At 50.5% G+C, this 23,502-nt stretch overlaps 8 protein-coding genes across 8 annotated transcripts; 3 read left to right on the top strand and 5 right to left on the bottom strand.

Annotated features, from left to right (window-relative positions):
- Positions 1-247: 247 nt before the first annotated feature.
- On the bottom strand, positions 248-1,576 carry NCS57_01456700 (uncharacterized protein; the record flags this gene model as incomplete). Its single annotated transcript, XM_053064167.1, has 1 exon — positions 248-1,576. The coding sequence occupies one exon, from the start codon at positions 1,574-1,576 to the stop codon at positions 248-250; it is 1,329 nt and encodes a 442-aa protein (XP_052906450.1).
- A 1,347-nt stretch (positions 1,577-2,923) lies between these two features.
- Positions 2,924-4,058, bottom strand: NCS57_01456600 (SurE domain-containing protein; the record flags this gene model as incomplete). Its single annotated transcript, XM_053064166.1, has 4 exons — positions 2,924-3,428; positions 3,481-3,674; positions 3,729-3,847; positions 3,911-4,058. The coding sequence occupies 4 exons, from the start codon at positions 4,056-4,058 to the stop codon at positions 2,924-2,926; spliced, it is 966 nt and encodes a 321-aa protein (XP_052906449.1).
- A 1,877-nt stretch (positions 4,059-5,935) lies between these two features.
- Positions 5,936-7,487, top strand: NCS57_01456500 (uncharacterized protein; the record flags this gene model as incomplete). The annotated part of the gene is made up of 2 exons (XM_053064165.1): positions 5,936-7,351; positions 7,398-7,487. The coding sequence occupies 2 exons, from the start codon at positions 5,936-5,938 to the stop codon at positions 7,485-7,487; spliced, it is 1,506 nt and encodes a 501-aa protein (XP_052906448.1).
- A 678-nt stretch (positions 7,488-8,165) lies between these two features.
- On the top strand, positions 8,166-8,963 carry NCS57_01456400 (uncharacterized protein; the record flags this gene model as incomplete). The annotated part of the gene is made up of 1 exon (XM_053064164.1): positions 8,166-8,963. One exon carries the CDS (start codon positions 8,166-8,168, stop codon positions 8,961-8,963), a length of 798 nt encoding a protein of 265 aa, XP_052906447.1.
- A 163-nt stretch (positions 8,964-9,126) lies between these two features.
- NCS57_01456300 (Positive regulator of purine utilization) lies at positions 9,127-11,470 on the bottom strand (the record flags this gene model as incomplete). Its single annotated transcript, XM_053064163.1, has 7 exons — positions 11,321-11,470; positions 11,219-11,267; positions 10,587-11,164; positions 10,479-10,529; positions 10,298-10,422; positions 10,052-10,250; positions 9,127-9,993 (listed from the first exon to the last, which is right to left on the bottom strand). Exons 1-7 carry the CDS (start codon positions 11,423-11,425, stop codon positions 9,127-9,129), a joined length of 1,974 nt encoding a protein of 657 aa, XP_052906446.1. The 5' UTR covers positions 11,426-11,470.
- Positions 11,471-11,891: 421 nt separating this feature from the next.
- NCS57_01456200 (DAO domain-containing protein) lies at positions 11,892-14,022 on the bottom strand (the record flags this gene model as incomplete). The annotated part of the gene is made up of 13 exons (XM_053064162.1): positions 11,892-11,932; positions 11,988-12,132; positions 12,184-12,220; positions 12,278-12,336; positions 12,381-12,413; positions 12,468-12,603; positions 12,652-12,689; positions 12,757-12,826; positions 12,881-13,046; positions 13,095-13,269; positions 13,337-13,474; positions 13,525-13,756; positions 13,811-14,022. 13 exons carry the CDS (start codon positions 14,020-14,022, stop codon positions 11,892-11,894), a joined length of 1,482 nt encoding a protein of 493 aa, XP_052906445.1.
- Positions 14,023-14,938: 916 nt separating this feature from the next.
- On the top strand, positions 14,939-16,694 carry NCS57_01456100 (uncharacterized protein; the record flags this gene model as incomplete). The annotated part of the gene is made up of 2 exons (XM_053064161.1): positions 14,939-16,396; positions 16,449-16,694. The coding sequence occupies 2 exons, from the start codon at positions 14,939-14,941 to the stop codon at positions 16,692-16,694; spliced, it is 1,704 nt and encodes a 567-aa protein (XP_052906444.1).
- Positions 16,695-20,666: 3,972 nt separating this feature from the next.
- On the bottom strand, positions 20,667-22,847 carry NCS57_01456000 (F-box domain-containing protein; the record flags this gene model as incomplete). The annotated part of the gene is made up of 1 exon (XM_053064160.1): positions 20,667-22,847. One exon carries the CDS (start codon positions 22,845-22,847, stop codon positions 20,667-20,669), a length of 2,181 nt encoding a protein of 726 aa, XP_052906443.1.
- Positions 22,848-23,502: the final 655 nt, after the last annotated feature.

Here is a 23,502-nt window from a genome sequence, read left to right as displayed (position 1 = left end):
CGCCGCCAAGCCTCACGACGTGCCAAGGGCCGTGTACGTTGCATGTCATCTTCTGACTGTCCGGTAACCAATCGACGAATGCAAGGTACTCTGTGTTTGACAACCGCAAGTATTTCCAAGACAAAGCCGAACCTCTTGCCTCCTCATCTCAAAACAATGAAGTTGTCTCACATATATTCAGATTGATGCCCAGGTAAATATATAACCGCAGTGGTAGTGTCATGGGAATCATTATACGTAATTTGCATTATTTTACTTGCGCCGAAGCCAGGAGATTTTCCATTGCCCAGGGTCGAAACGTGGTCTGCACCCAAAGCCCCAATTGCCTCAACACCGACACCAACTTGTAGGACCCAACGAGGGACTTGGTGTTCCCTACAGAAAGTGTCTCGATGACCTCAACACCGCTAATGCCGTCTTTCACAAACAGCAAGGTCCAATCCCCGCCACTAGTAGACAGCACAGGAAGCGTTATGCCGACAGCGTGCGACGTTTTGGCCGATGACTTCCCCGCCAGAGACCGCAACCTCTTGAGATGAGCGCTTGCCCAGATGGAGAGCTGTGCTTTGGCCTCTTGACTCGATCCTTCAAGCGTTTTGGTCTCGATGCTGATGGCAATGGGGCGATCGCGGATTGGTTGGTAAGACGTGTGGTTGATCGAGTTGGAATCACTGGCAGTTTTGAGACGGCGTTGAGATGCAGCGACAATGTCGTCTCCAGCAAGACAGATACAAAAGTCCACCATCTTGGACTGCATGTCTACCCCGGAGATGTGACGTGATAGGTAGGGCTTGTTGATTGGCGCGCGTGTGACATCGAAATGCCGTATCGATCCAGCAAAGCACTCAAGGACAAAGTCCAGAATTGGCTCGTGTATGCGAGCGTTCCACGCTGCTTCAGACCAATTCTCCAACTCGCATTCCTGTGTGCGCGCGACTGTCCTGCTCAACAACTCCAGCTCCTTGGATGCATCCCATGGCTCCAATCCGTGCGAGCGCGCCCACTCTTCCGCGTCGTAGAAACTTGAACCCGAGACTAGATCATCGACTATGGTCATACGTGACTGTGATTGCTGCTCAACCTGCTTGGGGATGATGTTGGAACCCTGACGGATGGCGCGCGCGACCGTGACCAAGCCCACAACATCAGATGGTAGCTGATCGGGTCTTTGCAAGGTGGTAAGCACAACTGGTCTGTCAGCGAGACGCAAGTCAGACATGTTCTTGACAGGGCTTCGTTTGCGCCTCAGTCTGCCGCTTCCACCCGTCGTATCCGTCCGTGTCGACTCGGTAACAGAGCTCGCGCTGAGAGAAGGTGTGTCGTGGTCGGCAATCGACTCATGGTGAAAACTCGCTGGCGGTGAGTCGATCCTTGGGCGCTTCGACGGTGATTTTGCCCTTGGAGTTGCTTCTACATCGCTACGCGGGTCTTCGGTCGGAGGAGGCGAGGACATGCCGATGGCTGTGGTGGCAATAGTGTCGTCGGCGAATTTGCGTTTGGGTGGTCGTAAGGCGATCTGGGGGCTTATGAGAGAGTTGGTATGTGCTATCCAATCCTCAATACGCTCGAAACTCATTGCGCACACATGGGAAGAAAGAGAGGCTGCTGGGATAGAGTTGTCGGCAGGTCAGTTAACGATCAAGAGGTATCTAGACAGGCAAAGAATGGGTTGCGGTCGCGCGTTCTGACGTTATCGTGGTATTACATAAGCCGAGTCATGTCGTTGGCCCAACAACGTTATCGCATCGCGATAAGCTCTAGGGTAATGACAATGTCTGATCCTTCCAAGTTGTTCTGGCGAAATATGAAAGACATGGTATTTTCTAATCGATATATTTTACAGTGTGCAATAGGTTGGTTGCTTTTATTTTTAAAAGTCAAGATGTAATTGGGATTGATCAAAGCTGCGACGTGAAGAGAAACCCGACGCTGGTGAGGTTAAGTCTCCCCGATGCAACTCAAGAGCGTCAATTACAATGTGATCTTCTCAATGGGGGCTTCACATATGGGCTATCACTAACCATGATGCTGACAAGCATCTCCAACATTGCCGATTTCATCGACTCTCAAGCTTGGGCAGAAGATCCTGTGGAGTCATCTGCTGCTAAGGGGTACACCGATCTACGTGGTGGCTCTGTACAAACTTTAGTACTCTTAAACTACTGCGTGCAGGGACCCGGCCCCAGATGCTCCTTGATTGCGCAGGGGATCTCCGCAGTGTACGAGACACGTTTCAGACTCCTTCCTGCAAGTGTGGGCAATCTATTCTACGGCCGGTCTAGTTGGCTCTGGCCCTACAACCTGCCCATGTAAACTCAGCAGACCATCTGGGTGTACCAGTTCTACTGTATAAAGCACCACAGTTTTCAGAACGCGCCTGGTTGCGAGGGTTACCTACCATAGCCAACGCCCTCTACGCCAGCCTGTCCCCACAGCTGAGGTGTTCATCTTGAACATCGCGTTCAAGATCTTCTTCTCTCGGCAAGTCAATTTATCCTCATTTGGACTACTTTCGTCTTGACCTTCTGCAGCCTGGCCAATGTAATTATCGATTGGTATTTTGCTTAGGGTGCAGCTGCTGTCTTGGATGCAATCGTTGGCATTACGGCCTTCCTGGACTTGCTCACCGTGCCCATATATGTATTTAGGGAGCGATATCGCGACCATTGGGCCTACCGTATCGCCCGTCCGGATGCACCTAGGCGAAAGTCCACATATCAATCATCTCGATGGGGGAAATATGTACGCTTCGGAACGCAGTCTTTGAAGCTGATCGTCAAACTTGTTGCTATCGACTGAGAGCACCAACATCCGGTGCTCCAGAGTTCGAGCGCTCGATAGAAATTGATTTGACTATCTGCCTAGTTCTAATACTAAGGAACGGTGAAAGATCATCGTACTAGCATGAACCCTCGGCCGTCACTCAAGCAGCGGATATCACAGACGCCACCCTCTTCATAAGAGACTGTGTGTATGAAGTACTAGGGGCAGTGTGGTCAACGGTGTAAAGTGACACTGAGGCCGCACCATTCTCGACAATATAGGTCTCGCCGGGCAGCGAGCAGTTGCCGTTGATGCAAGCATTCACGCCAGCAGCATATGGTTTGATATTAGCCCAGGTGAAGGTTCCCTTTTTGGGATCAAGCACGGCTTCATTGACGTGCGCGTTTCCAGTGAACCTAGTTTGTACAAGCTCTGGGTCATGGTCGTTGTCGGTTAAGAGGGGCAGATTCAGGTTGACACCATAGCCAATGGGCAGCAGGGGGCCGCGTTTAGGCGCCGTGCCAATGAACTTTTCAACGAACTTTGCAGAGACTTCGGCAGCCCAGGTAGCGGGGTTCGTGCGGTTAGTTAGCTCGAAATATGGAACCTCCTGGTTGCTCGCAGATATGGCAATGGCAGGGATTCCGCGGTGGGTGGCAGCATATCTACGAATGTCTTGTCAGAACTCTCCAATGAAATTGGACCAAGAATACTCACGCAGCACCAGCAGTGCCCGACAGAGTCCACACAAAACCACCCAGGTTGGTTCCAAAGTTAGGGCCCGTGACAACTAGGTCAGGAACCTTGAAATCGGCATACCGCGGGAGTACATAGTCAAGCGCAACGAAGGTGCAGGCCGCAGGTGTACCGTTGTAGTACCAGATCTGGCTGTCCTTGGGATCACTTCCGACCTAACAAAAGCATGTTAGAAACTAATTTTCAAAACGGTTTCTGAGATAACGGACAGAGGGGGCTCCCGCAGGGATCAAGTCGTAATGCGATGGTCCAGTCAGGTTTCCCTCGGTCGTAAACTCAGAGGTTCCGCCCTTGCCACTCTGCTTTGTCGCGGGGGCAACAATCCAGACTGGAAGATAGTCATGTTATTAGTCTTTGTCTCAAGCAGGCCTGGGACTGGGTTGTCAGTTACCGTTGTGATCCTGTTCCTTGAGGATCCGATAGAGCTCGCGCAAGTTTCCCGAGCCAAACCCATCATCGTTGTTCAGCAGGATATTGATCGCCTGCGACGAGGAGGCAAAGAGCAAAGCCGTTGCGGCGAGAACTGATGGAAGACGCATTGTGGACGAGTCACTGCCTGGTTGAAGGTTGAAACCAAAGGGTCAAGCAAGATTGGACGAGCAAAGGGAGGGAAAAACAACATCAATTATTTGTGCGATCATGGCCATCTTTTATCTACACCGAGGATTGGGATTCCCGTTATCTCCTTGCCAAGAAAACAAAAGTTCGAGCAATCGGCGGCTTATCCCTTCTGCTCGCGTGCCCTCCTTCCGGAAGTAGACAAAGCCAGATCGAACCAATAAATCTGCGCCTCTGATTTGTGGATTTCGCACTTGTACCCATGTTGACTCCTTTCATAGTCGCATTGCTGATCAGCAAGGGACGGAGTTACTAGCTGTATTTAGCTAACTAACTAGTTTCTTATCTAAAACCATGGGGACTGTTTTTAATTGATAGGCTAGTCTGCGGAATATAACTGCGACTGAACTTCATAGGGGAAAGAATTCAGGTCAGAGCCCAGATTTTGACAACACTGGCCATAACTTTATGGATACCTTCGTTGGGTTCAGGCTCTATCTCGTCAAACTGGTCCATCCTGTCGTATATTCCGATGACACTCAGGATGTGCTCAAGAACTCCAAGGAGCTCGTCAAGCCGCTAGCGATAGCTGATCAACTTCTCTTGTGTCCTGTTGACGTCACTGGTGGCGTCCTTAGTTTAGCCACATCCTTACACAGCCACAGTAACCGCAAGAGGTGCGGGCGGTGACAGTCAGACTTAGAAAAGACAATCCTCATTATGCCCAAGCAAAACCACGTACTTTTCAGTCCCGAACGGGATAGGCAAGGCATTGAGGTATAGACTTCCCGGCCAGCCAAGGATCTGTCGTTCTTTGACGTACTTCAGTACCCTAATACCATTCTTCTTTTCTTATTCGGCGGCCGATTGCTCCCTTTCCCCAGCTAGCGCTCGGTTTCTCTCCATCTTCCTGATGCAGTCGTCTGTGGTCCTTGGAGGGCGAAGCTTGACGCCCTTATCGGTTCGTTCATCGAACCTTGCAGCAGCGGGATATGCATCTTCCGATCCGTCGCAATGGGACGCAGTCAGGTAGCCTCACCATTGCCTTGAGATGTTAGCTAGACTCTCAGGGGACAGCATGTGTGGCCCCCACAATAGCACGTGTCACCCCAATCTCGCGATCAACCTCACCGTGGCCCTCTGGGGGCGGGGCTTGAGTTACGACTTAAATTATGTACGATGTCCGGTACGAATGAAGGATATTCCAAGACCTGCTTCAAATCGGCTTGGCAGAGCCGTCCGCTTACAACTTGTTGTGATGGAAGCCCGGCGGCGCCATAGGTGGAGATGTTGAGCAGAGTACTACGACAACGCCAGGGCATCTTAATCTAGCTAGGTCACGACGTGAACCATCACCAGCATCAAGCATGAGGGTCAGCTGATCTCATATTCAAAACCCTGCAAGTATTAGCAATGAGGTATGACACAACGCCGCCAACGGAGGTTGACTCGGCGAATTCAGCATTAATAAAATCTCTTCCGTCTCTAATAGGCAGTTTTAAACACCGGCCCAATCCCCCACACTCGAGGTTACCCCGCCTTCTCTCCGCATCGAGTAGTGATATTCATGGCTCCTCTTTATGGTTGTAGTTTTGCGGGGGGAAACATGTCATAGTAACGAGAGCTTTTGGCGAACATGGTTTGTCTGGGCAGATCCATCCACCTGGCCCAGGCAATCCTGGTTTTCCAGAAATGCGGTCATGACAGTCAATTACTCTATGAGGAAGTCTCATCCACTGACCATGTCAAAGAGATGCTGAAATTGTTGTGAGTTGATCAAGTATAAAGGCAGACAGGCCACTCAGCGGAAGCAAACGCGGTGCGCACTACCAAGTACCTCATTCACAACACAAGCAAAATGTTAGTCAACTTCTTTTCGCGGGTTATCTGGTGCTTTGTGTTCTCCTTTGTCTTGCCCGCCTTGTCACGGTCTCCTAACGAGGATAAATGTCAAACCTCTCGGTACGAGCACAAGCACCGCCTGTTTGTGCTTACAGACATCAGCAATGAACCCGATGACCAAATGAGTCTCGTTCGCCTGTTGACCTATGCCAATGAGTTGGATATTCAGGGCATTGCTGCAACTACGTCTACATGGCTGCCAAACAAGATTGACCACGAGACCATTATCGAAGTGCTTGATGCATATCGCAAGGTCGTCGATAACCTCAACGCCAATGTACCGTCCTCTGCCGCTTATCCCTCAGCCGATGACCTGGTCGGCCGGGTCTTCAAGGGTCATGCTGTATACGGAAGGGCTTCCCTCAACCGGACCCTGAGCCAAGCAGCCAGCGAGCTGGTCAAGGCGGCCGATGGCTCCAGTGTGAACAACCCTCTCTGGGTTGCTGTCTGGGGTGGAGCGGCCGTCCTCGCTGAGGCTCTCCAGCATGTCTCGCAGACTCGAGTTGATAACGCCGTAGCCTCATTCGTCGAGAAACTACGCGTGTACTCTATTTCGGATCAGGATGACACAGGGGTATGGATTCGCCAACGTTATCCACAGCTCTTCTTTGTCGTTTCACTCCATGGCTGGAATGAGTATACAGATGCAGCATGGAATGGCATCTCGGGAGAAGAGTACCGCCACTTCGACCAGGGTGGCCCTGACAGCAGCATCGTTTCCAATGAATGGTTGCAGCAGCACATTCGAATAGGACCCCTTGGCTCACACTACCTGAACTGGTCCTTCATCATGGAGGGAGATACCCCGTCATTTCTTCCATTGATCCAGAACGGACTGGGCCACATCGAGCACCCAGACTGGGGCTCCTGGGGTGGAAGATTCACCTTGCTTGATCAATCAAACCAGTCACGCGTCTATGCAGATGCCACGGATTATGTTCAAGGCTTGAACGGACAGGGTTTTATCAGCAAGTGGGCGACGATCTGGCGATGGCGCCAGGACTACCAGTACGACTTTGCTGCTCGGATGCAGTGGACCGTCGAGTCAAGCTTTTCCAAGAACAACCATGCGCCTGTCGCCATTGTCAACGGCTCTTGTGGTCCTGCGCCCCTGGAACTGCGATACAAGCCCGGAGACAAGGTCATATTGGATGCATCCCAGAGCTGGGACCCAGATGATGATCAGCTGAGTTTCGGTTGGTTTCACTATCGTGAGGCTGGGGGAAGAGGTCTCGAGGGATTCACCAATGGGAAAGAAGCTTTCCCGAGGTCCAAGCTGACGCTGGTGAGCCAATCTGTCAACATCACCAACGCCCAACCCGATGGGAGTGTTGTCCTACTGCAGACAAGCGATTCTGTCAACAATGTGAGTGTGTCAAACCCTTCCTGAAGGCGTCAAGAACTGATATCCGCAATAGACGATGCATATCATCCTGACAGTGCGTGATAGCCATACCTTGCCGGTAGCATCGTATAGGAGAGTCATCCTGCGCCCCCATGAAGCCTAGGGTAGTTTAGAGAATGTTCATATGAAGCAATAGACGACTGAATTTTCTCCTGGTTCCTCTGGCAGTTATACCATAGCGCCTCAACGATGCTGTTGTCCAATCGTGGCGCATTACTTCTTGTTTCGACAAGACAGGGATTACTGTACCCCAAAAGAATTGCTATGAACGACCCGCAACTCGCCAATGAGACGCCTGGCGCCAGAGGTATGTGGAGCTGGTGCATGAAATAGCTGCTGCGGATCCTACTTCTCAAGGATACACCTGGGAAGAAAGGATTGCTGCTCGTCAAGCCTGCCACAAATAATTCCCTTGTCCGTTCTCCCAGGCGTAACTAATCAATACCCTATACGAAAAAAGAAGCACGGGGAACCGGGCCGGTCTGTAAGCCCATCAAATCATGCGACTTATGATATGCCAAGATCTTACCGAAGGCAACCGAGCGAATTGTGGATGAGGTTCCCTACAGAGTAAACGCCGAAATTACCAGGGGAGAACCCCTGTCGACTTAAATTATCTTCGTTAGGCAGCCGTTCAGTTTTAAATTCTCATGTTATCCTTTCATTCCTCACATCATCTCGCAGCCACCACACGCTTCCTTTCGCAACAATCGTTATAACACATTGTCATTCATTGAGACTCTAATCACTAATACCACAACCCTCCTTCATCACCCACGCAATGCGTCCCTCATCATACCTTGCGGCCCTTGTTGCCCTGACCGACTTCTCTTCGGCAAACCCCAACGGCTGGTCCAAGACCAAAGAGGCGGCGGACAGTCCCACGAAGCTCGACGACTGCGGGTGCTGGCCTATCTATCAGGCTATGCTGCGGTGCCAAAAGCTGAAAGGCCCCAATGCCGACACCAGGGAGTGCGTGTGCATCCCCAACCCAGACGGCTGGTATCCGTCGATGGATGGCTGCCGCATGTGCCTGTCGTCTGGGTCGGATAATGAATTCTTCGACAACATGGCTCGCCTCGTCACGCAGTTGTTTGTCTCGTGCACTAACGCGGGCGGTGGCGTTACCAGTGATGGTGTGAGCATCTGCGCCAGCAACTACTACCGCGAGGCGTGCGTATCTCTTGGCACGGGTGGCCGCGCCAGCTGGGCCAGCTTTGAGGAGTTTGAGTCGGACACCAAGGGAAATTCGTCGTATGTGCTGGACATTGACGAGTATGGCGCCGATGAGGACACGTCTACTTCGAAAAAGAGTACGGCTGCAAAGACAACGGCCGTGGAGACGGCTACTGATTCCGTCAGCGCTACGGAGACTTCGAGCACTGTGACGAGCACTGCTACGAGTACTGGGGAGCCTTCTTCTACTGGCAGCTCCACGACGGAGGACGCCTCGGGAACAGAGTCAGGTGTTGCATCGGCTACGACGACCCCATCCTCAGCTATCAAGGTTGCGGATGCTAGGATAGTAGCAGTTATTGGGGGGGTAATGGCCGTGGCATTCGGAACTGTGTTATTTTAATTGATGCAGTATAATATCTAGTTTATAGTACTTCGACTTAGGCTAGCTTACGGTTCTCGGTTTTCACGGCTCATGGCTTATGGCCTCTGGTAAGGGACATCAGGGAGAGAAATGATGATAAATCGTACAAGGCATACTCTAATTACCTAGTTGAAGGGGAAGACTAGGTATGGTATTCCGCCTCTTCCTGAGGCTCGACATCCGTGATTAATCCAGTTAACAAATCATCCACCGCCTCAGACATCCCCAAGCTCGAGATGTTAGCCATCCATTCCGCAAACCTTTCCGTTTCAGCAGAGCTCGGCTCCATCGATGGCGGCAATGATGGCTGTTGGCTGCCCCGATTTGCCATCATCGAGGTCGTGCGGCTGCAGAAGGCCTCAAAAATGTCTCTGTAAGGGGCAGCCTTCTTCCACCGCTCGGCTATTACTACCAGAAGCATGGTGCAGCTCGTGAGAATAGTGCTCATCTCAGTGATGCTGGTCGCTTGACGCAATTGATCCGAGGCCCAAAGACAGTGTAGGTAGGTCAGGCCAGCCGAGAAAATAACGTGTAGGGTACTCCAGGTGTAGTTAACAGCACGTCCGATATATTGTCGTCGATACCCAAGACATATGCTCGCGGCAGCTTTAGCACACTCCAAAAGCACTTCTCCATTTCTGTCGCCCTCTTTCCCGGTAATCTGGCACCTGTAAAGCATTACAATTGTCTCGTTGTAGTTGAGGTCATACCAGTCTTGTGTTGCGAAGATGGATAAGGCGGGACCAGTACGGGTCGGGATTGGAGGAACAGAGCCAAGCCAATCATCGATTTGAGCACGAAACATGATGATTTTATGGTCTCTGGTAGCCTGGTCAATCCCCCCGTTGACGTCGGAATAGAGGGAGCCATGTATTTGGGCCCAAATCCGACGAAGACGAAACACATGTAGTGCGGTTGACGTTGTTGTGCATGCCTCGCTTGTGGGATTCCGTGGACTCGCCAGAAGCCCAGTTTCAGTTACGTTCGCGTCATCGATGTCCATCGGCAACTGAAAAGTTAGCACACAAGCATCAGCGTCCAGCACTTGTGGATAGGCGATCACCTACCTCAGCATCAACCTCTTGCAGAGGAATGCCCAAGGGACGTCCCAACGTCAGGGCAGCTACACAGTCGATGCCAAAGGCACACCAAAAGACCCTCTTTTGCAATTCAAGCCGGAGAGGGTCTGAGACTGAGCCAAACCGCTTGGAACTGCGGTGATATCCAAGTTCAATGCATTGGCGTAATGCGAGACCTGATAATTTCCTACTTGACTTTAATTTGCGTCACATCTTATCTGCTGCATGACCTACCAGACAGAAGGGCCTACGGAGCTTCTCAAGGAGTACATGGTATAGGACAGAATGGCCTGTATTGTCTCAAGGTTATTGCGAGACAAGACGTTGTCGATATATACTTGGGCTGACGCGTATAATTGCTAGAATTATTTCAGCCATTACTCTCAACTTTTTGGCGTAACAGCTGCGTACTTACCTGTGACAGGGATCCCGAGTTCTCTAGAAGCAGAGCCCCGATGGCATATGTCTACGGTGATGGGTTATAGGGCCGAAAAGCAAGAAGAGACGGGGGAAGGTAACTTACCATATAGACGAAAAACGTGGCCACGGGACCAAAGCTTAGGTCCTCCACGAGCCCAATAGGCCCTATGAGTGATCTTTCCCATCTCCTAAATGTGGGTTCATGCAAGAAAGGATATTGGGGGTGAATGTTCTCAAAATACGCATTGCTCAGGGACATGGCTACCTCATAGTCGGGGAGACAGCACGGGGACGGCTCCACTGTATCCCGTAGGTGGAAATCGAGGGGCTTTGGGTCGCCTTGCACCAAGGACTGGCGAAGAGAGGAATGTATAAGGCGTGAAAAGGAAAAGGCAGATGATGAGCCTAAATAATGAGGTTCTTCTCCATCCACCAACAGGCCAAGCCTTCCGACTTGGTTGGAGAGATCACTGGAGCTCTCGTCTGCCTCAACTGTCTGGTCCCTCGGCGTGCGGGAGCAAGTAGGCGAGTTCTCGATCCTCCGGGTTTCATCAAGGGGAGTATAAGCAGTCCCTACTGATCGTCGTAACTGTTCTTCGAGAAACCCAACCCTTGCTTCCAAAGTTTCGACGTAATTACGGGGCTGGTGCCGTCCCGTCACAGGATCTTCGACGAAGCAAGCTGGAAAGGCATGAGGAATGACAACAGATACTCGAGCCAGCTGGCAGGGCTTACCGAGGCCAAAGCGTTGGCAATTTGCGCATGACGGTACTTGATTATCACACTAAGGTTCTGTTAAAGACGGGAATGCACGATATGGAGCGGAGGAGAACTCGCCTTTTGCTTTCTTGTCTTGCAGTTGATACATGCTAGTTGTGCTCTTGGACCAACACGCACTTTTCGAGCCCCTCGAAGGGTAGACTTTTGCCCAGTGCTATGCATTCCGGGGGCCAAGAACCAAAGGAATGAAGGAAATTCTTGTCCAACCTTTTCCAACCATGCCCAGGTTAATATCTCTGAGAGTGATGCAAGATGATTGCGGGGTACATAACTCGATCTCACCAGGGTTTCCAGGTGTTACCGAGTACATAGATAACCGCATTGTAGGAGTGCGATATTCAGTATCTTTCTAACAGACGCTTATCGGACATTTCCCTGTTTCATTGGCTACCGCAATTTTCCGGGGACTAGTCAACTGTGCGCAGATCGCTCATCGGAAGAATGCGATGGGCTTTTGATTGGCTACGGACGGGCACGAAGTGCAAGCGTCAAATCTTGGGCGTTGAATGGTGTAAACAGATGGACATTTAATCTTGAACATGAGTCGTAATGTGTTCTATGTTATAGTTGAAGCCCAGACCGACCTCTCTTGGCATACATCTCTTCAGATTCCATCCGCCGCACTAACCTAGAGTCTAGATGCCACCTTCTGCATGGCAAAATCGAGGGCTAGAGAATGATAGCTGTTAGCATCTAACTCGGAAGCGAGAAGTAAAAAACCCACGTGTAGCAAGTCGAAGACGAGACATTTCCCGCGGGCCGCTCTCGCCCTCAGAGAGGCCATTGTTATCCTTGCCGTCCTCGGCGACCCGCCATTTCCACAGGCTGGTGAACTGGTCTTGAACACCTTCAAGCTGGTTTTTGATATGCTAAAATCCCCATATTAGCCGGCAAATCAATCGAGAGACAGCGAGACTTACCCTGCCAAGAATCGGGAGAAACTTGAACGCGTGACCGCTGCATGTTCCCATGTCAGTTACTGTCAAGACTGTTGGTGGTGAGTGGGTGGCTTACCAGCCACCTGTGCAGAGAAAAAGAGACTTCGAGTATCCAGGAACATAGTCGACCACATACTGTTCGTGTTAGTAGAAGACGACAGAAAAACTGACCAACTCACGTCTTCATCAATGGTGTCGGTATACCAACAGAGCTTCCCACGGTTAGCTGATCAATGTCTATCAGGGGGGAGTTTGGGCGAGCCTACTCGACTGTCGGTGAAACCAAACTTTACAAGCTCTGGAAACGCTTCCGAAATGACCTTTTTCATCTTTGACAAACCATAGAGCGGGACTGTGTGGATGGGATCCTTGGTATACTTTGTCCTGGGTATGGAGATTCGGCTATGACAGCGTCAGAAATCTCCAAGCTTCTCTCTGTAATGAACCTACAGGTTTGGCTCCGTTGGATGATCTTGAAAGTTGGTGAACTGTGAAAAGAGAGGTTAGTACGACGGATGTGGTTGTTGCATCACACATTGATGAACCTGGACGTACCTTGAGTCCCCGAAAGCTGAACTTCAGGCGACCGCCCTTAGAAATGGGATATCCGCCCCCAGAATACGATCTGTTCAAGGTATGAGTACATAAAAGCTAGTTTTACTTATCGAATTCAACTTACTCTTCGCCTTCCCCAGCACGATAAGACCAGACCGGGTAGTTGTCGGGGTGAAACTTTGCCCTCAGATCTTGTCGATGCGGCGGAATATCAATGAACATGACTGTGCCTGCAGTGGCCTCGACGGTCCTATGGGCCTCTGGAACGATTGAGGAGCTCCAACTACCGGCTTCGAGGGCGTTAGCTAACAAGTCACATGCGAATGGAACTCACTTACCAGCGACAATGACAAGATCTCCAAAGTGCCTCTTGCCGTCAGCAGTCCTGATGCCTGCGACCCTCTTGGCTCTGCCATTGTTCTCGATGATCAGAGTCTCAAATTTGCCTTGGGGTTCGCCAAGCACAAACTTGACACCAGCTTGGAGGCATAAGAATCGTGCATAGACGCAGGCCTACATCCACGGATATTCAGAACTGAAACGAAAGGATGAAAGTCAATGCCTTTTTTCAAGTGCGCACCTTGTCTGCAATTGTGATACCAGCGTTGATATCCAGGAAACCATGGGTGTTGCCGCCGTTAATCCTGTCAATGATGTGGTATTTGCTCACCCATTTAGGGTCAATCTTCCGAAGACGCTCTTCATCATTGGGGTTGTTCTTTCAAATGTCAGCTGTAGTAAGACATCAGTGAAGGCATGTCCTCTTACCTTGACAAATTGCATCTTTCGAAAGTCAGGTGCCGTTTTTGCCATTGTGTCGAGGCTGGCGGCATTCTCTCCTTGTAGTTCGCGTCCTTGACCGATAAAGTAGCACCCACATACGTAGAGAAGTTGGTCTTCTGGGCTGAGGCCTGGAGGAAGCTCAGAGGGAGTGCTCTCCTTGATAGCCTTGTTCCATGCAAGCCACATGTCTCGTGCCTCTATGGCCAAGGTTTGATAGCTGGATGGAAGTAAGCCATTGCCGCGATGAGAAGAAGAATGTCAGTGGCCATACTCTTTCTTGTCTCCGTAAGCCATGCGGAAAATCTTGTTTAAATCGGAGGATGCGCCATCACAGCCATTTGCAGGATCGTAGTAGTTGGAGTCGAAGGCACATCGATCAAAGACGGTGATGTCCTTGTAGCCGCCACGGGCCAGCCAAAGAGCGGTAGTGAGGCCGAACACGCCAGCACCGACGATGATAATCTTGGAATCGGAAGAGGGCATCTTGAAATCTTTCGGGTTTGTTACTTATCGACCTATGGCGTGACAGATTCTGAAGGGTCCCTGATTCTCTGCTTATATGTAGAAATGAAACAAGACTAGAAGGGAAATCCCGTCGGATGCTACTCCTTGGTGCCATTCTTCCCCAGAATCCAGCGGACCCTGGAGTATGCGAGTGGACGGAAGAATCCGTGATAAGACCGCCTCTTCATGGACTGGGAGGCTCGACACAGTACCTAAACATCGACGGCCTTATCACAAACATCAATGACCGTCAATGTTTAGATAATGGGCTCGACAACGGCCTGGTCCTTATTTTGATCCGTGACATTCAAACCCTGGCATCAAGTACACCTATCCCCTTAGCGGTCCTAAGGTCCAAAGGGATATTGACCAGCCATATGAAGCGAGAAAAAGGATACATTATATACCACTATATTAACATTGTAAGGCAAGTATCAACGTTTCTCCCACTCCCTCTCGCCACTTCATGTTAACAGACTCCTATCAATGATAGGTGGAATTATCATAGTGAGATACGCGATGGAAGTACTCTCACAACGTGGGTGTCAAACTCCACAAATGCGCGAAATGGTGCTTGAGTCAGTGAAGGGGATCTTCCCTTGTCCCGGTGGCGTGTTTCTGCCCATCTCAGAAGGTTGTTTCCGCTTATCATTAACGTTATGGGGCGGATTCTTCCGCCTGGGTTGAGCGGATTCTACCGGCTAGCGCAAGATAGCCACCAGTGGGCGTTCACCTCTTCAGATGCTCAATTACTTAATAGTAAAGAATATCATGATGTTCGAAACTCTTCTCGGCATCCTTTCTCGTTATACACCCTCACGAGTCTTTCTTTGGCCATCGTCAACACGCCTCCCTATCTGCATCTCCCCCTACAGCCTCAGCCTGTTTCCTCGCCATGGGAAAACCACTTGAAGATATCACCGACGTCAAGTCGGCATCTGTTCCTGCTACCGATATGGGCGTTGGTAGCACCGTCATGTTTCCCCCTGGCACTGTACGTCTGGAAGACGAAAGCGCCTCAGCTCAAGATGGCATTATTCTCCAGCCACGGCCTACTGAAGATCCAAACGACCCTTTGAACTGGCCCAACTGGCGCAAGTATCTCAACTTTGCTATTGTTGGCTCCTATGTGCTGTTGGTGTCTGAGTTTATCAACTCTGCTACGCCAACCTGGGGTCCTATGCAGAGAGAGCTGGGCTTCAGTGATCAAGTCCTGACCGCCAGTTACGCCATTGGATGCGCTTTTCTCGCGATTGGAGCTGTCATCCTGGTTCCTTTTGCCCTCAAGTTCGGCCGTCGGCCGCTTTACATCTTCAGTTCTCTTGTTCAATGCGGTGTCAGCATCTGGTCCGCAAAGCTGCAGAATGTGGCGGACCTCCTCCTGGTTAATGTTCTCTGTACTGGGTTCGGAGCTCTGGCCGAGGTTATTGTCCAGATGACGATTGCAGACATGTTCTTCGTCCATCAGCGAGGAACATTCAACAGCATCTACATCTGGCTCTGGCAGGTCGCAGTTTCGCTTGGTCCTTTCATTGCTGGCTTCATCACTGTGGGCCAAGGCTGGAGATGGGTCTGGTGGTGGAATGCTGTCTTCTTTGGCGTCTTCTTCCTCGTGGCCTGCTTCTGTTATGAAGACACCAAGTATTGCCCCGACTCGAGCGCATCTCCCACCCAGACCGAGTCGACAGGGGCCACAAGACACGAAACCGAATCTATTCCCTCAAACCTGGCTACAGATAAGAGAGAAAATACTCGCCCAGTTTCGAAAGAAGGCCCGCCACATGACCTGTATGCTGTCAGAATCGACCATGACATACCGCTCAAGACTTATTGGCAACGCTTGGCTATCACTACCCCCTCATCTTCTGGTGGAGGTATCAAGTTATTCTTTGGACACATGTACCAGCCTCTAGTTCTCCTTGGTACTGTTCCTGCCATCGCGTACACTGCGCTTGCATATGGCATCTTGATCGCGCTGCAGGATGTCATGTCGACCTCGTTTTCGCTCTACATGACTCGGCCTCCCTACAATTTCGCCCCGAACCAAATCGGACTCATGAACTTGTCCAAGCTGGTTGGGAGCACAATTGGGTCCCTGATTGTCGGACCGGTCAGTGACGCCCTGATTATCTGGCTCGCTCGTCGAAACAACGGCATCTACGAACCCGAGTCCAGGCTGTGGAGTCTCATCCCTTTCATCCCTTTCATTCCTGCTGGGGCGTTGATGGTGGGATTTGGTCTGCAGAACGGTCTGCCGTGGCCTGTCATCGCTGTTGGCCTTGCATTCTACAAGCTTGGCATCGCGCCAGTGAACAGCATAACCATCACCTATCTCACTGACTCCTACAAAGACGTAAGTTCAAGTTCATTGTTTTTGCTCCTGTTGGACCATTACTGACCCTCAGCAGATCATTGGTGACGCACTTGTTGGTGTCACTGTCGTTCGAAACACGTTTAGTACCATTTTCATCTTCGCCGTCGATCCATGGGTCCATGCTGTGGGAATCAAATGGGTCATCATCACGATTGTTCTGATTACTACTGGGATTCTCTCTCTGACAGCTGTCTTTATCAAATATGGCAAGACGTTCCGGGCAAGAACTGCTCAGAGATATGAGCGTTATGCCCTCCTTCAGTACAAGGAGAGATGAGTTATCCAACACACGGATAGCGCATGATATCTCGACACGTCAAGGCAGCTAGATCAGTGCCAGTGACTCAATGACACCGCTACATGGGGCACAGGGATTCAGGAGTGGGCAAGGAACACATTAGAATTAGGACAAGGTTTATTTCAACCTACTTGATCACCAGCATTTCAGGCTTTTTATTCTAGGTAGATATACTTTATTACAACTTGTCGTCATCATATCTGAAGAGGTTCCAGCTGTTGTAGCTCTAAACTTCGCTCTATATCTATCTTCTCGCCCTACGAAGGGCGACATGCCTTTTAGAGTGCCCCTCCAGCTGGGGCCGCCAAGCCTGTCTAAGTTATGTTTGAATGATTGCTAAATGTCGCAAAGGTAAAAAATCTTAAGAAATACAGCGAAGATAAGGATGTAGTGTAAGACAACTATCTCTCCGGTAAGCGCAGAAAAGACGGCAAGACTGTGTTTCCCGTCGCAGCGAAGAAGCCAAGACAGGGGTCATGAAACTGCTCCTGCAAGAATACCCACAACTCGCCGAAATGAACAGCATGAGTGCCGCCAACTCCCATTTTCCTATCATTATCCGAGTCAACCTTAATAGACACGACTTCAAGTCGCATCAGTTGGCGAGAAATGATGATCAAGGACGATCAATTCCGTGAGAAATTTATCAGCAGACAGAAATACTCGTGGAGATCAGTTGTGAAGATGACGTGGAAGAAGACGAAACCCATGCGATACGCGCTTGCAAAGCTCCGGCAACCCCCCCACACTCAGTTTCCACCATTACGGTGCCTCATCGACAGATCCCAATGTTGAAATCAAGATATGGACTATTCTTCTGACGAAGCACTAGAACCATGAGAGTTATCATCATCCGCGTACATGAAATAGCATCACTTACTTATAACTATAGGGAGTGAGATCTTGAATCGTGTGAGGGACTATGGCCGGCGATAAGGCACCGAAGTCTTGGAGCGAAGAACGCGATCGGTTCAGAAGCAACCAAGGGATTGGAATACAACGTGGGTAACTTTGTTCTGTGTTTCAGCAGTCTGACGTGAGTTGATAGTTGGACTATTCAGCGCCGGGTGCCTCCTCTTCCGCCATCGACGGGAGGACGAACTTGAGACCTGAACACAAGATGCTCGAGAACTCCATGGCGAAGTTGGGGTTCCTGCGGTTGAGGATTATTGGGAAAGCTTTGAAGAAGTGGCTTGCTCTACTTCAGGGCCACTTTTGGGAGTCACTGCAATGACTTCAAAGGGCGGCTGGAATACAAGTCGGGCCCTATCGAGATGTTTTGCCCCATGGCGGACGCACTTAGAATGCGAAGGAAGTTTGGATAATGGATAAGAAGAGATCTTCTACTGTATAACTTTGAGAGGATGAAAATACCACCCTATAACATAAACAACCGCCCTCTATGACCTATTGACCGACACCCTGGATAAGGAATTAGATGGGAGTAAAGCCTCCCTCAGAAAGAGCTCCTCAGGGAAATGGCGAATGAACACTTCATTTATTGGGAGGATCCCCAGCGAGAAACTATCGAATGTTAAGATGGACTATTGCTGAGACTCCAATGAACTAAGAGGTCGAGTGCAACCGGCGTATGGCTTGCATTTGATTTGCATGGTTCATGCGATGGAAGTTTTGAAGTGTTCACATGTATTGAAACAGGATATCCGGTCTTGTAGCGGGGAGTCGAGGAGTAGATTACAACGCGTAATTGCTTTCGCAATGAGTCATCAAGCAAGCAGGCTTTTTAGAAAACAAACCTCGATTTGCCTTTCATACTACAATGCAGAGTCATCTCATACATTTTATCGATCTTGACCCAGTACGACGGTGCCGGATGGCCTACCGGCTGCTTGTCAGACCTCAGTATTTATTACGCATGGGCATGATGTCATGCATCCTAAGCCGATCACTGTGATGGAGACTCTCCGCCTTACACCATCAGATTTAAATTTCTCTTGATTAAAAATGGAGGGCCATTCTTGGCAGCGAGAAGCCTTCGGATCCCATCAGCCGTCGACCGTATTGAGTCCACACACACAACATCCCCCGTACACCGTCGCTTCATTCATTGCAGCCCGATCACGCAAGATGCTGCTCATCGCATGATTTGGCAATGTGTTCTTTGTTATAGTTGAAGCCCGGCCCTCGATGGGATAACTGAGCCAGAAGACCGTATGTGTTGGCATCTTCTTTTGGCGATAGATAGAGCTAGGACCAGCATGTGTTGTTGTGTAAAGTGCCTTGACGTGCTAGACATCGAGTCTCGGATAAATTTGAATCGGTTCTTGACCGCCACGATGATATAATTTTACATTCTGATGAGAATGTTATCATAGACGCTATCAGCTTTTTGTTGACATTGAGCACTCATTATGAGTCAATTGATGGCACGAAGGCAGTGCCTTTCTCCACGAAGCTGCCGTCGTGCCGTCTCTTCTGCGCTCTCGATTCTACAGTCCAAAATCATATTTAAATGCCATCGACACCAGATACTGGGGCTTTAAACATTCTCCCTACGGTCTCATGATGATACTTTCCGCTTCGAAATCGACGAAAGAATCACCGCCTCCTATTCAACCGCCAAGAGATCTAGTGGCCTCTCCTGATGACACTTGAGCCTTTGCAATGGTGCACCAACTCACATCGGCCGGAACGACAGCCTAACGGGTCTTGATTACCATGCACAAGTAACAACGATATTTCTTAGTATCAAGGAAGGCTGTCGTCCTAATATACACCGTCTTGTGGAAATTCTTGGCCATAATGAATCTAGTTACCTCCATATCTCATCTAAAGCACTCTCATTTAGCTCAAGCATCGCCAATACTTATATAAGTTCACCTTGGTAATCTTTAGTTCCAGCACACATGTTGTAGCTGTAACTGTGGACGCGCCCATCACATGCTGATGCATCTAGTTTTGAGCCCTTTGCATTCTCGTCTATGGTTCCTCACCTCCTCATCCCTAGCTGGATCGCCACTGCTTGGTTAACTGAGCTAGAAGATCGTGCCTAGTTTGAAAGCGCTAACCTTATCACAGTCCGTCTTTCGGCAAAGAGCAATAGCTCTGCCGCTAATCTCGACTAGGGAAGCATGTTTGGATACCTACTCGTTTAGTAGGGCATTGAAGTCTCTCGATGCGCCCACAGTGTGGCGTTTCGAACCCTCGGACCTGTTTCAACGTAGATCTACTTCTAAACATTCTCATGCCTAGGGCCCGAGTCAACTTGTACATCTTCTACCTGTGATGTCAGGCTTTGAGTGTGAGATGGTGTAGTAGAATGATGTCGATCCTGTGCCGCCTGCAACATGACGTTACTGGCTGCCAGAAACGTACACTATCACTGTCAGCCACCGAGGCTTATTGGAGCATTGCTAAATCTGCAGGCATCCCAAACCATGGAAATGACAGGACTGTCTTGGACAGCCCGCCTTGCAGATGTCTCAGTTCAGCTTTTTGTATACGCGCAGTGGAAAACCAGAAAGGCGCCACCTTCTCTTCGGCACTGCGTCCACGTACAATTCATCATTCTTGAGATCAGCATTCTCTATTGCAAAGCACATGTCACAGTTATACTTTAACAGTCTCAGCGCCGTAACCCTGTGCTACCTATTTAACATCCTCCTCCCCTTGGGAAGTTATGAACCCAATGCCTCAAAACTTTAATTAGTTCTAATTACTATTCATACACCTTGGCGTAGTATAGGTGCGGCTATCTGGGGGGCGCCAAAACCACCATCTGCATGCCTGGAAGGGCCCCGTGCTAAGGGGTGTCCCGAATGTCGTAGTTATGATCAGTTATACCAAGGCGTTGTAGACGCTGGGGGCGGGAGCCAAGACTGCAATAATGGTGTGAGGAATGAACCGTATGGATGCAAAGGGTGCCAAAGCCATTATGCCAACACCAGGCGAGTACTCTAGACCCCCAGTCTTCCACTCCCATCTCACAACTTATGGGGGACTCGGGGTCGCGACTGGTACATGGTTCGAGGGGGAGATGACCCTCTTAGACTTGATTTCTGCCTCCTTCTCCAAGTCTCTCAGCTCCTTCGGAATCCATTTCAATATCCGGTCATCTGTGATACCCTCGAAAGCGGTTTTGCCACCCCTATCCTCAGAATACAGATCGACGCCCTGTCTCATAAATAGCTCAACGATGAAGGCGATAATGCGAAGCCGACAGTTCATGTACCGGCCCAGGTGCTTCGGCTTGGGCACACGCGTCCAGCTGCGCGTCGTCGAGGTGAACCTGTCGCTCATCTTCGCGTGCAGCTGGTCGGTCCACTCTCTGGCTCTGTCCGTCAGGTCTCCGCCAAAGTCGAGACGGTGTCCGAGGCTGACCGCCTTTTCCAGAACTGCGTGGTCGGGCATGCCCTGGTAGAGGCGGCACACCCGGTGGAGAATCGTCTCGCCTGCCTCGGTTTCCTTCAGAGATATACCCTGGTTGACCAGCTTCTCTGTGATGCGGAGTGTCTGATACAAAGTGCCAAAGGCAAGGTACTTCTCAACTTTTGTAACACTAAAGAGCCTCCAAAAAGGGCATTCGTCGTTCGAAGACCGTAGATTCGCACGATAAGCTGGGAGAAGCATATCTACCGCCCATTCCAGGTTCGTGTAGTAGAGGTTATCGATGGCCCAGTGGAGATAGTGCCGTCCGTCAGGTGTGTAAAACTCTGGAGGCTCTGCATTGGCAAAAAGAGAGGTAAACTTGGCGCAGCGTCGATCCCACCAGAATGAGTCGGTGGTGACCTCAGCCTCGTGGTCATTGTGCAGTGGTTGAAAAGTCGCCTGGAGGGAGCTGTTGTGCTCGATGCCATCCCAGTCGAAGTTTGTTGGGGGGGATCCCAGCAGCAGGCACTGGACAACCGACATTGGAGGATACTCTAGAGAAAGTCGGCGGACGGCTCCGCGGTCAGCACCAAGGGCAAGAAGGTCCAGAAATATCCTGTCCGAAACCATGTCAGAAGCTGCAAACATCAAGGGGGTGAAGCCCCCAGGGCGTAGAGAGGGCTGGTCGACATCAGCGCCGGCTCGCACAAGGGGAATGATGAACTCGTTCTCAAAGTCAGTTGGCCCCGCACATTGACACAGGACCTTCGTTATAGGGCTGACGGTCCAGGCATTGGTGAAGTTTGGATCGGCCCCTCTGTCCAGAAGCATTTGAGCTGCCCGATATCTACCGAGTTGGAGAGTGGTGTGCAAGAGAGGCCCAGCATCATCAAGAGACGTGTTTGGGGAGAGGCCAGCATCAAGTAGTACACCAAAAAGCCTGTCACGGTCGATGGGACAGCGATCTCCATAGTCGAAAAGATCACTAGTGCTGACTACTAGGTTAAGGACCTGTCTGTGTTGCTCGTCCATCGCACCCGGGTAATGTTCGAGTATGAGTTTGACAACGCTCAGGTAACCGGTGGCAAGGGCGCCGGTCATACAGCCGGTGTTTCGGTTCACCCGGGCCGTCTTGGCCCCATTCTGGAGAAACAGCTCTACGAGCGCATGAAGCTGGGTTTCCGTTAAACCGGGCCGGAGGCTGTTACTGTATATGCTGCAGGAGGAGAGAAGTGTCTCCAGCGGCGTATATCCGTCTGCACCTGTATGGTTGATATGCTTTCCCGCGCCGGCTCCTAGCAGGGCCTCTGCCGCCTCGATAGATCGGACATGGCTTATGACGGCCTCGTGGGAGTAGTTTTCGCCTGCCCCCTGGAACCCATGCCACTCGGATAGATGGCGGGTGGGGAAGTCATCTGGCTCGGTACCTGGGCGACGTCTCTCGATAACTTTGGCGCCGTAACTGAGCAGGAGCTTGACCATTCCGACATGATCCCTCCTGGTCGCCAGGCTGAGGGCACTGCAGGATGAGCACTCGGACTGATAGAATATCGGGATGCCGCCGAGTTTCCTGGTCGGATGGACTGTGACCTCGTAGGAGTAGCCGGTCAAACCACGCTCATATGTGTCAGGCCAATTTGGTTTTTTCTGGAAGGGAAGAAGACGCCGGTCCGGATCAAGGAGAAAGGCGGCATCTGGGGAAGCACCCATCTCCAAACACCGTCTCCCGATGGCCACGTCGCCAAAGTAGCAGGCCCAGGATAGAGAGTTGTATACCCCGTCATCAATGTCTCGCCGCATCATTGTTGACGTCACAGTCGCGGCGAGGTTTCGGCATGTCTGGAGGAGGCATTTGATGTCGGCTTGGTCGAGGTGATCAGTGATGGAGTTGACGATTTCACAAGGTAAGGAGGTGATTGAACAGGTTGTTTGTTGGGACAGACCACGGGATTGACGTGCCATCGCTACTGATCTCTGGTAGATGTAGTTGAAGAGTGAGAAAATTGACCTGAGGTCTACGCCGTCAATAACTGCTTCTTAGCGAGATACAGTCCTTTAGTCAATGCCTAGTAGCTCAATCTCACGACATTCTTGGTGGATCTGCTACTTGGTCCCCGATGACTGAATCTCACTGCATGCTTCGGGGATCCACCTGCTGGTGCCCGGTGATATTCGCCGAACCTTGGTCGAATCATGTTTCAGCGCGTAAAACTGAGTCAATCCTGTTTGATGCAACAATACCATGTTGATTCTACAAATAAGAGTTTTCGCTATTGTTGTGTTTTCCTGCATTGCAACTTGTAATTAGGTGTTCCTTTGTAGAGGCGCCAAGAACTAAAAGCTGATTCAACTCCTCCCGAGCCATCTAGACCTCGTAAACAGTTCTCTTAGGAAAAGCTAAGGCTCATATTCTTAATCTAATGATTTGAATGACGGTAACATAGAGTGGCGCTGAAAT

The sequence above is a fragment of the Fusarium keratoplasticum genome, chromosome 13 (assembly GCF_025433545.1).
Source record: "Fusarium keratoplasticum isolate Fu6.1 chromosome 13, whole genome shotgun sequence".
Classification (NCBI taxonomy): domain Eukaryota; kingdom Fungi; phylum Ascomycota; class Sordariomycetes; order Hypocreales; family Nectriaceae; genus Fusarium; species Fusarium keratoplasticum.
This window is presented reverse-complemented; position numbering and strand designations above follow the sequence as displayed.